The 12,387-nt window shown below is 50.0% G+C and overlaps 1 protein-coding gene across 1 annotated transcript in view; it reads right to left on the bottom strand.

Annotated features, from left to right (window-relative positions):
• TMEM104 (transmembrane protein 104) overlaps positions 1-12,387 on the bottom strand; it is a 62,212-nt gene that overhangs the window by 45,120 nt on the left and 4,705 nt on the right. Inside the window, exon 4 of the mRNA XM_006886382.1 lies at positions 1,937-2,058. Within this exon, the coding sequence (XP_006886444.1) occupies positions 1,937-2,058 (122 nt within the window). The remainder of the gene's footprint in view (positions 1-1,936; positions 2,059-12,387) is intronic.

Here is a 12,387-nt window from a genome sequence, read left to right on the forward strand (position 1 = left end):
CCTCCTGGGAGCTTTCTCATTATCTTGTCTAAGTGACCGTTTTAAGGATATTAGATTTCCTCTTCTTTTTGGAAGTAAAACCAAAATCAATCTTAATTAAGGAATAAAGAGACTTCATGGTTGCACAGAGCCAACTCATTGATCATGTTCAAACCTAAATGGGCAGAGCAAGGAGGGGGCATGTCTGTGCCTACTTGGGGCCCCTCAATAATCATTTCTACTCAGATGGCTGCCTGTGCTGAAGGTCCTTTAAAGGGGACAAAACCAAAGTCGCTGTCAGCAAGTTGATCCTGAACCCTAAGAATCCTGCAGGACTGGGGAGAGTGGCTCCCCAAGGCGTCCAAGGCTGGCAGCCTCATGGAGGCCAAGTGCCTCCTTCTCCCTCAGAACTGCCCCCGTGGCCAGCAGCTGGGTGGTGTAATCACTGATCCACCAGGGCTTCTCCTAAAGGTGCCACCCTCCACTGCCACCAAGCAGACGGGACTCATAACGACCCTCGGCTGGGCTTCTGAGTCTGGGGGAGGAGACTGCCCATCTTCCTACGGCAGATTCGAACCACCGGCCTTTTGGTTACGAGCACGATGTTAACACACTAGGCTACCAGGGCTCCTCCTCAACAGGAAGGCAAAGCCACGTAAGGACAGACTTCTGTGCTCTCGGCACCAGGGATTCCAGTACTAAATGAGTCAAGGGCACCCCAAGGCTGACATGTCGGAAGGAGCTGAAAAGCATGAGAGTTCATTTAGCGTCTTCGATGTTCCAGCTTCTCCAAGGACGACACTCTGCTTTGCTGTTTTGGTAGCTGTCATTGCCAGATGTCACCGAGCGGGCTCCAGCGTGCAAGTGACCCCACGTGACAGAGGAGAGCTGCTCACAGGGTTTCCCACCACATCTTTCCTGCAGAGCCACTGGGTGGGCCTGAACCCTAAATCTAACCCTTTCTGATTAGCTTAACCAGTGCACCACCAGGGCACCTTTGCTGGAAGCTTTGCAACCAGGATTTCAAACACCAGCAGGGTCATGTTCGGTGGAAAGGTCTGAGCAGAGCTTCCGGACAAAGACAGACAAGCTTACAGCCGACTGATTCCAAAACTCGGGCAGCGAAAGAGCTGGGGGACACCTGCCCAACAGTGTGGGAGATGCGCCCCTTTGCTGGACGCTCACTGTGGTCAGGCCGGAACTGACTCAGAGCTGATCCTCCCGTGGGTTTCCAAGGCTGTAAATCACTCCAGAGATTGACCAACCATCTCCCTCCTCTGTAGCCACTGGTGGGTCTGAACTGCCAGAGGTGTGGACTTTGGCTTAGCAGTGCAACTCCTGAAGGTCTAGGCTATTTGAGTCCTAGGTTGGAAGGTCTTCAAAAAAACACGGTGGCTGCAACAAACGATGGACTTGGGTGTGCCAGTGACAGTGAAGGTGGTGACTTCAGACCTACATGTTGTCCTGTGAGAAGAGGTTCTAATTTTCTCCCCCTTGAGCAGTCCCAGCTGAGGGACACCTGGCCCAGGAGCCCTGGAGGCTGAGGATGGCCCTGGGCTCCTGTCTACTGCACCAAGAGACCAGCGGCCACCTCTGTGCGTGCACACACGTGTGTGTAAGTGCACACTCTTATCAATCACCTCGTCCCTGAGCTATCTTACCCAAATTCTAACTTTCAATATGGCCCACATCACCTTAAACGTGGTCGCGTTCATTCTCAGAGGCCAGTAACCTGGGGTGACCTTCATAAAGTGTAATCTGTGGGTCAGGCAGCACCAGGTGCTTTCCTTTCTCACCGATTGGGATGGCGGGGGACCTCTGTCTCTCACCTTCCTCTCCAGGTAACCTTCCTTACCAGGGGCTCTCTGCCCACTGGCATGTTGGTTGTGACATTCACACTTCCTGACTCCTCTGGCTCCCCCCAGGTCCCCCTGGGCCGCCTCCCATGACCCCTTACCTCATGAAGCTCAGGAACACCAGCAGGACCAGGCTGACCAGCCAACCAGCGGTGGCAAAGGCCTTGGGCATGGTGAGCGCGCCGGTGCCCACGATGAGGTTGAACATGTACACCAGCCCGACCTGCGGCCAACACAATGACACTCAAAACCCCAGGTCGGTTAACGCTCCTTCCTACGGCTTCCAAGGGCGACTCCCAAGAGGACAGTAAAACTGTGGTGGCAAGGGCCACGCGTGCGGTGCCCAGCCGGTAAGAGGAAACAGCTCACCGAGGGCCCGAGGAGAGATGCTCGCGGGGGGCTGGGCGCTGGGACCCCTGGCTCCTAGAACCCACGCTCCACAGCCCCTTTCCACAGTGTCTCTGGCACCGTCTTAGCCTCTATTTCGGGTGTCATCACCCTATCGTTCTGTATTCTTCAGGGCTGTGCCATAGATGCCTGCTCTGTTCAAACACACTGCAGCTTCCCAAGGACAGAGCGCCCCACCTGGAGTACCAGGACGATGAGGGGCACACAACACATACCTCAAGCTAACGGGCATTCTCCCGAGGCTTCTGATCACATGACTCAACCCTTATCACTCTGCACCCCGGTAAGCATCCCCAGGGCACTGACCTTCCCCCCAACTCACTCTGGTCTGCTGTTTTGTTTTTAAGTGAGACAGAGTTCACATACTATAAAATTCACCCTTACACGTACACACTGCCGAGGTTCTAGTATGTTCGCCAAGCTGTGCAACCATCTCCGCTACCAAATCCCATCTCATCAATCCACAGGAAAACTCCACGGGCAGGCATTTCCCACCGGCCAGCCCCCGGCAATCTCTAATCTAGTAATCTAGCCTCCCGTCTCTGCTATCCAGGAGAAACTGCCTCCTAGCCAGCCCTCCACAGGGGGCTTCCAAGGCTGTAAACTGAAAGGAAGGAGAGACTGCCCGCCTCTTTTCCTGGACAGAGTTCCCTATTCTGGACACGGAATTTGAATGTTGTTGTTATTATTAGGATTCACTGATTCTGCTGTAACTCCCCGTGGCCCTGTGTCCAGCAGACAGGAGCATTGCCCATTGGGGAGCCATCGAGTCCCCCGTGCTGCCATGTTTGAGCAGACAGTGTAGACACTGACTGGGTCACTCACTGAGGGTCTTTTTTTTTTTCACTGACCCTTGACTTTCTCATGTATGATGTTTTCTCCGGGGGCTGGTCCTTCTTATAAGGGCCCAAATGTAAGATGAAATCTTACCATCCCTGTTTCTTTATTTTATTTTATTTTATTATTTTTTTGTGTGTGTACCGTCAAATCAGATCTGACTGATACAGGAGGAGATTGTTCCCCCTTCCCCGGCAGAGCACCTGGTGGATTCGAACCGTGCGCTTCTGGGATTGTAGTTGTAGCTCCTTGCCACTAGGACCATCCCTGTTTCTAAAGTTCACCCTTGCTCTACATCTCCTGGGACAGACCTGTTTATTCTTCTAGCAGTCTATGGTCTATCTAACTGAACCAACACCGCAACTCAAAGGCATCTGTTCTTCTCTGACGAGCCTTATCTACTGTCCAGCTTTCACGTGGATGAGGCAGTGGAAAACACCACGACGTGCGTCAGACGCACCCGAGTCCTCAAGACATCGCTGCTTTTAACAAAGTTTACCGCTTTAGAGGAATCTGTGCAGCACATCTGCCTAACGCAGGGCATCGCTTGACTTCCTGACTGTGGCTTACATGGCGCTGCATGTGGATCCAAGTAAAAAAAAATCCTTGACACCTTCACTCGTTGTGACACTTCTCACGATGCCACTGACGGTGAGGCCTTCTGTTTGCTCTCTGAAGTGTAATCCACAGCGAAGGCGGCAGCCTTTCATCTTTATCAGCAAGTGCTTTAGCTCCTTTTTGATTCTAGTCAGCAAGGTCTGTCATCTGTATATTGCAGGCTGTTAAGGAGCCTTCCTCTAATCCAGACACGGACTTTTCCATAGAGCTCCTAGGATTACTGGCTCAGTATACAAACCAAACAGATGTGGTGAAGGGATACAGCTCTGCCCGAAGCACACCCATTCTGCGTTTAAAGCACCCATTTTCCTCTTGCTTTGTTTGAACAACTGCCTCTTGATCTCCTAGGAATGATAACGTCCAACGTATGGCCTTTGGGCTCTGGCTTCTTCCACTTATGAGACAGCATGAATCATTCCTTCCTGAACCTTCCTTCCTGTCCACAAATAGCCAGTCACGCTCCCTTGCATGGCTACTACAGGCTTATTCATCCACGGATTCACGGAGGAGCAGTTTGTGGTTTCCACTTTGCAGCAGCTCTGAAAAACGCTGGTATAAACAGTTGTAGGAAGTTGTGGGAGGGCCTCAGGCCTTCGACTCTCTGGGATACAGACTTGGGAAAGGATCCCGGGGACTGTAATGGTTAAGTGTTAACCACAGAGTTGGTGATCTGCAGAGGAAAGACCTGGCAACCTGCTCCTGAAACGATACGGCCCAGGAGTCCTTACGTGGCCGTCCCACACTGGCCTTCAGGGTCTGCACGAGTCAGAACTGGCTCAGCAGCCAACAACAGCAGATCTGGGAGAGGAAGTGCTTGGCCACTGACTTTAGGTTTTTAACTGTAACTGACACCAACTCTCCTTTAGCTCTGGTGGCTTAGTGTTAAGAAAATGCACTGACAATACAAAGGTAGGTGGTTTGAATCCACCAGCCGCTTTACAGGAGAAAGAGGAATGGTCTCTTTCCATGTGATTTACTGCCTCTGAAAACGCACTGAGGGTCGGTTCTGACTCCACGGTGCACAACAACTCCTCCAGGTCAGTTTCTTACAAGGACTCTTCTCAAGACCTCAACCATAACACGCCTTTCTCAGCAGAACCCCTACTTTGCCGTAGTCCCTCTCTCTCACTCCCTCTGCACCCCTGAGCCCTCCCCACCCGAGAAGCCCACTCCATGTGTTCTGTCCTGGTGCTGTCAGCTGGTTCCTGAGACCCACCACCTGGCTCCCTCCCCGCCTGGCTCTCTCCCCCCGAGCCTCTCTTTCTACCCTCTGCCAGCCCAGCCTTGGATGAGACCCAGCTCCTGCTGTCTCCACTCCCTGATAATAAGCTGCTGTGGTTCCTGGAAATGTTTAGGTTTCTTTTTTTAAAAAAAAAAGTTCTAATGACTAGTCTCACAACAAATTAAAGGTTCCTCCAGCTGGGGCCTGGCAGCATTGTGTGGTCTTTTCTCCTCACCTAGGAACTCCCAAGGCGCCCTGGTGGGGCTGCAGACATTGGGTGGCCAACTGACAGGGCCACGTTTCAAGTCCACCTCACTCCACAGGAGAAAGACTGGCCATCTCCTCCTGTAAGGCCTGACTGTGTCGCACACCTGCTGGGGGAGCCGCCAGGAGGTAAAAGCAGCTTGGCGACATGGGCTTAGGGGCACCCTAGAGTCTTCCTAAATAATTGTCTCAAGTCCCCGGACTTGTGGAGCCCTGTCACCTTCAGAGGAAGACCCAGCTCCTAGGGATGGAGAGGAGGTCATCTGACAGGACTCCCAAAGCCACACTGATTCTTGGCCCAAAATCCAAAATCTAAGAGCCCTCCTCCCTGCCTGCCTGTGAGGAACGGGCCTCTTCCTTCATGAATCTGCTCCTTTCACACACCTTCAAAGCAGCCTTGGTGGCACAGTGCTAATTAAGCACTTGGCTGTTAATCAAAAAGTCAGTGGTTCAAATCCACCAGCCACTTCACAGGGAAAAGTCCTGACAGTCTGCATCCATAAAGATTTACAGCTTTGGAAACCAAGGTGGGGGGGGGGCGGTCTTCCCATCCCCAGGGCTGAGTCACAACTGACTCGATGGGACTTCACGCCGTCACTTCTCTCCCCACTAGGCCCTCCCTCCGCCTGCAAACTTCCGTGACATATTTTATTTTATTACTTTTTGTGCGTGTACCGTCAAATCAGATCTGACTGGTACAGGAGGAGACTGTCCCTCCTTCTCCAGCAGAGCATCTGGTGGATTTGAACTGTGTAATTCTGGGATTGCACTGCAGCTTCTTGCCACTAGGCCACCAGAGATCCCTCCGTGACATCTTTAAACTAACTAACTAACTCCCCCCCCCCCCTTTTCTTGGTCAGCTCACTGAAGCAGCAATCTGCAGCCCCTGCCTCCATTCCCAAGTTCCTCTAAGCTTCATGGTTTCCCTCTCTTCAAGTTTTCTACAGCCGTACTTTTTTTCTCTTTCTCTTTGAGTGAAAATTTACAAATCCTATTTGCATTTTTATTCATTCAGAGATTTTAAAACTGCTTAAAGTAGTTACTATGTCTCACGAAAACTTACTGCAGATTTTCTCTCCCTTCACCCAATTTATCTATTAACTAATTTTCTTCCCTCCCCCTCCCTGTAATCCTCCAAGGTGAACTGTGTGTAAACCTTTCCTTAGCTTCTTTATTGCTGTTGTTGTGGACCATCGAATTGGAACTGACCCGCGGCGGACCTTCCACTGACCCACAGTGGACCTCCCAGCAGGGTTTTTAGAGGCAGTAAATCGCACTGAAGGAGACTGCTCATCTTTTCCTCGTGGAGCAGACAATGGATTGGCAGCCCAGTTCCTTACCACGAAGCCACAGAGTTCCTTCCTTGTTATGCTGTTGTTGTTAGGTACCGTGGAGTCAAGTACAACCCACAGCGACCCTATGAGTAACAGATCTGAACCCTGTCCTGTGGTCATCCTCTGATGACATCTCTAACATACCCGAGACCACTGCTGCAGTCACTGTGTCTGTCCACCTGGTTGAGGACGTTCCTATCTTTAACTGACCTTTCCAAACATGATGTCACTCTCCAAGGAATAGCCTCTCCTAGAAACATGCCCAAAGGGAAATTATCGTCTTTGCCTCCAAAGAGCACTCTGGCTGCACCTTCTCCAAGACACACGTGTTCACTCTTTTGACCGTCATGGGACACTTCCTTTTTCGTTTCAATGCCACAGAGCAAAGGCATCAGCTCTTTTTCTGTCATCCTTGTTTACTGTCCAGCTCTCAGATGCAGAGCAAGTGATCAGAAAGATCACAGCCTGAATAAGGCACATCTTAGTCCTCAGACAGACAACCTTGCTCCTAAATGATTTGGAGAGGTTGCTGATCAATAAATCTCTTGATCTCCTGACTGCTAATACCAAATGTACTGACTGTGGATCTAAGTAAGATGAAGTTGTTGACAGTTTCAATCTTTTCTCCATCTACCATGATGTTGCCTATTGGTCCAGTGGTAAGAACTTCTGTTTTCTTGTTGTTGAGAGATAATCTATATTGAAGGCTGTTTTCTTTGATCTTCTGCAGCAAGTGCTTCAAGTCCTCCTCACTTTCAGCAAGCAAGGTTGTGTCATCTGCATAATTTAGGTTATTGGTAAGTCTCCTTCCGAGCCTCATGCCACATTCTTCTTCATAGAGTCCAGTTTCTGGAATAACTTGGTTAGTTTACAGATTGAACAGGTATGGAGAGGGATATAGCCCTGATGCACACCTTTATTACTTTTTTAAAAATTTTATAAGGGAGCTCTGGTGGCCTAGTGGCAAAAAGCTGCACTGCAATCCCAGAGGCTCACGGTTCGAGCCCACCAGATGCTCTGCTGGAGAAGGAGGGGCAATGTCCTCCTCCTGTACCAGTAAGATCTGATTTGACGGTACACACACACACACACACACACACACACACACTAATAAAATAAAAATGAAAAAAATAATAAATGGGGTGAGGGGTGAGGTGCGATGGGTGGGGAGAAGAGTGCAACAATGAATGAATGGAATTAAAAAAAAAAGAATTTTAAAAAATTGTATTATTTTCTGTGTGTGTACCATCAAATCAGATCTGACTGGTATAGGAGGAGATTGCCCCTCCTTCTCCAGCAGAGCATCTGGTGGATTTGAACCGCGTACCTCTGGGATTGCAGTGCAGCTTCTTGCCACTTAGGCCACCAGAGTGCCCTTATTTTTTTTTTTATTTTCTAAATAAAATTTTTATTTTATACAGATTCTGGCCACTAGGCGACCAGAGCTCCCTTCCTTTATTACTTTTAAATCATGTAGTATTCCTAGGTTGTGCTTGTGTGAAACCTACACCTAGACCAAGAGGCTGTTGCGTGAACAGAACAAAGGAACCTTTTAAAATTTGTATTCTTATAATTGCCTTTTTATGTGTGACTTATGACACTCAGCATAGTTTATTCTAGTTTCATCCATGTTGTGCAGTATTTCACAAATGCTTGATTTTTTTCAGTGATGAATAATATTCTACCGGGTGAATGTACCACCGTTTCTTCAGCCATTTGCCCATCGATAGACATTTGGGGGTTTTCCAACTCTCTGCGACTGCACACGCGTAGTGCAGCTATAAACATTGGCGTGGATACAACAAACGGTGTTGCAGTTCTCCTTCCTTTATGAGCGCGCCTCGTGGTGGGACTGCTGGATCAAATGGTATTTCTAGTCCCAGCTTTCTAAGGAAGCATCACATTGCTTTCCAGTTTCCATTCCACCAGCAGTATGTCAGTGTTCCTGGCTGTAGGGACCCTTTGCAGTATTTCTTGCCTGTCTTACTGAACATGCTATTTTAACTGGGGTGACTGAAAATGTACACTTAAAAATCACCAGTAATCTCCTACTTGCCAACTCCAATAGCTTTCTTAATCTTCATTTTCTTTCTTATGCTTCTTTTTTAATTATTATTGATATTTTAATGAAAGTTTACAGAGACTTTGGATTTCTATTCATTCATTGTTGCATCTTCTGCTTCTAAATGTCACTGTCGCTACCTCTCTATTTCCAAACTGGCCCAATCCTATGTCTGTTACTATTATAACTAAACTAAACTCCAATCTCTTCCTGGTCACCTTTCCACGGACAGTCCAGCAGTGGACTCTGCATCTTCCTGTCCCCCTTCCTTGCCCAGTTCGATTGATTTTATTTCTGCGGCTACCTCTGGCTCCTAGTCTCATTTACCATTCAAATCCATCATTTCTGGCCTGGACAATTACAGTAACAGCTCTCTCTTCCTGTATTGTACAAAGCTAGCTGACTTGCAGTTCGCTTTACCATCTCTGTATCTCAGCATTAAAACCTAAATGAAAAAAACACCTCATTTCTGGGAACTTCTCTTCAACTCTCATGTTCACCTCCTCATTCCTGGAGAGATGCACTTTTCTATGTAAATCTGTTCTAAGATAGCCAGCCTGTACTCAGTTTGTAAGGAGAAACACACCAATTGGCCCACATCTCTGACTTGATCTGTTCCTCTTACTCCCAAAGTATGGAGAAATAGGTAGGAGGCACCAGCTACGTTTGGGAACCGTTGGCGAGAGGAAAAGAGGGCCTGGGTAATAGATTGAGACAGAGAGGTTTCCAACAGATGCTGGACACTGTCCAGAGAGGACAGCTCTGTTCACAGGACATTTACACTCTGATCAGAGCACAGTCCCTCCATGGCCCCCCTACTCCTCCCAGCCTCCCATTGTGAAGTCCTTGCCAGCTTCCCAAACTCATCATCCCACAGATTCTCTTGGGCTTTGTTGTTGTTTGGTACTGTCAAGTATAAGTCATAGCGACGCTATGAACAAAAGATCTGAGCCCAGTCCTGTCCTGTGCTAACCTCACGATCTCCGACACACTGTCTCAGGAACTGCGTCAATCCATCTGGTTCAGGGCCTTCCTCTCCTTCGCTGACGCTCCACCTTTCTAGGCTTCTCCTAGCACCACGCTCAGAATAGGTGAGATGAAGCTTTGTCATCTTTGCCTCCCAGGAGCCCTCTGGCTGCACTTTTCCCGAGATGTATCGGAGTGTTCTTTTGGCCGCCCACGGGATCTTCAGTGCTCTCCCCAGACACTGCAGCTCTGAGGCATCAATGCCGCTATACTTGGCCTCTCCCAGGACTGATCTGAAGCTCTGTGGCCGTGGCCGTGGCCTGTGCCTCTTGCCCAGCACAGAACCACAGGGAACTTTGCCTGACGCTTCAGACCCTGCATGGGCACTCTCTGACCATCTTCATTGGGTCGGAAACGTCACAGTCTATATTTTCTTCCATCAACAAATCTCGGAGGTTTTTAAACAAGCCCAGATATCTGCCTGGAGCACATGACAGGACTCTTGTGGGAGCCCTGGTTCAGGCAGAATAGCTCCGAGGGCGACAGCAGGTAAGAAACAGGATAAACCACCCCCCACCGGCCCTCCGAAAGGAAAGCCCCCAGCTCTGGGTTTTTCACAAGTGACTGGGGACATCTTTCACAGATTCATTTTTACTTTTGCTGTGGTTGACTCCAATCACCGACACTTTGAGGCCTGTGTGTATAAGTGCCAAACCTGATTCACCGCCGCTGCAGTGTGGCTTCTGACAGACAGGGGCCTGCAGGAGAGAGAGGAACTGATCGTAGGGTTTCTACGTCTGTCATCTTTACAGAAGAAGAAGACCACAACTTCTTCCTACAGGTGGCTTTGAACCACTAGCCTTTTGGTTCCCAGTTGGATTCTTTAGGCACTATACCACCAGGGCTTCTTGTGTACAAGTCGCGGAACGGATTTTCAGCCAGTTCAGTGGTATGCTTAGTGATGCATTTATTCAGCAAGGACCAAGGTCCTCCACGGGCCAGGCTAGGGGTGTGAGGGTGAGCGAGGCAGGCAGGGAGCTTGGCCGCTTGGCGTGACATTCTTGGAGGAGACAGACAACAAGGGAAACAAACGATGACTGGAGCTTCAGAGACAATCAGGGTGCCGCACTAAGGCTGGTCGCGCGGCTCTCCGAAGGGAGGCCTCGTGGTGCTTCGAAGCAGGGAGTCCTCGAAGATGGCAAGGAGCTGCCCATGCCGGTGGCGGGGACACAGCCCGAGGGTGGCAGGGAGGGGGGACTGTCCCGTTTGAGGAGCTCTCTGGAGGCCAGAGTGGGGGCAGCACAGTAAACAAGGCAGTGGAATTGAGGGCGGGTGCTGGGGCACAGCTGGGGAGCACTTCAAGCAGACCCCTTCAGGGTGCCACTGTGTTTGGGCAAAGGTTTTAAGCAGGGCACCGACACAACAGGACTGACTGAGGACCTAATACTGTCTCTCCCCGCAGCTTTTAAAAATTTATTTACTTTTATATTTGTGTGTGTGTCCCATCAAATCAGATCTAACTGGTACAGGAGGAGATTGCCCCTCCTTCTCCAGCAGAGCATCTGTTGGATTCGAACCGTGTACCTCTGGGATTGCAGTGCAGCTTCTTGCCACTTCAGCCATCAGAGCTCCCTTAAAAATTTTTTTAATAACATTTTTATTTTATACTGATTTACTTATAAAGTTCATATACGTTATTTTTCACACTGTCCCTGCAGCTATAGCCTCTGTTTATTTTTGAAAGTCAGCATCTTAACGAAAGGACAAAGTCCTGACTTCTTGATGGAAAACAGCCTTGCTGATGGTACGGGGCTGCTGACGAACATAAACTGAAGAGACCGTAAGAAAGCGACCGTCCCGAGCCATTAGTTTCATGGGGACACTAAACAGTACAGGAAGGAGGCATTTGTCAATTTGGGGGTGTCTGACGGGCTTGGGATGTAAAAGTGAACAGTCTAGATCCGAGTCCCTCGTCCTCCACATTACTGATACTCTGGGGGCAGACAATCCTTTGGGCAAGGCGGGACCTGTGCGTGCACCGCGGGATGCAGTGCAGCGTCCCTGGTCTCCCTGTACTCACGAGGTGTCAGCAGTATCCTCCTCCCACCCGACCCAACGCTGACCGTCAAAAACGCCTCTCAAAAAACAAAACACGCCTCTCAAATCCAGTGCTGCCGAGTCAACCTTGACTCACAGTGGCCCCGCAGCACAGGGGAGAACGACCCCACAGGGTCTCCAGGGCTGTGAGTCTGTCTTGGGTCAAACTGCGGTCCTGTTCTCCTGTGCAGCGTCTGTTGGCTTAGAACTGCTGACCTTTCAGTCAGTGGCTGAACACCACTGCTACTGCTACTACTGACAATAACACTGTCAGATGTTGCAGAGAAGGGGCACAGCTGCTCCTCCACCCCCACCCTTTGAGCCTTGGCAAAAAAGCAAACTGCCAACAGAAATGACAAAGCAACTGGAGCAAAACTGAACCTTAAGAAGCTTCCCCAAGGCCTCCACTTGGGGTTGGGAGCTGAAATGGTGCTCATTTCACCCACTGCTGTCGGGCTGTGTGTTGCTGTCTTAAGACCCCAAAGCCAGCGCTCCACACCTGGGGAGTGGGGGGCACATGGGGACTGTGCCGGAGGAGAATGGACTTCTTTACGCTCCCAGGGCTTTCACCGCCCCGGCAAGAACGCGCACAGGCAGGTAGAGGGCTGGTCACAAGGCACAAGCAGAGGCCGGCCAGCAGCTTAGAGAAAGCAGGGAGAGGAAGGAGCTCTTCTCTGGGCTATGGGACAGTTCTGTGCAACCAGCCTCCAGGGAAGTAAAAGGCATGAACGCTGGGGAACAAAG

Source organism: Elephantulus edwardii, unplaced genomic scaffold (genome assembly GCF_000299155.1).
Source record: "Elephantulus edwardii isolate Elephantulus edwardi_28Jun2011 unplaced genomic scaffold, EleEdw1.0 scaffold00048, whole genome shotgun sequence".
Classification (NCBI taxonomy): domain Eukaryota; kingdom Metazoa; phylum Chordata; class Mammalia; order Macroscelidea; family Macroscelididae; genus Elephantulus; species Elephantulus edwardii.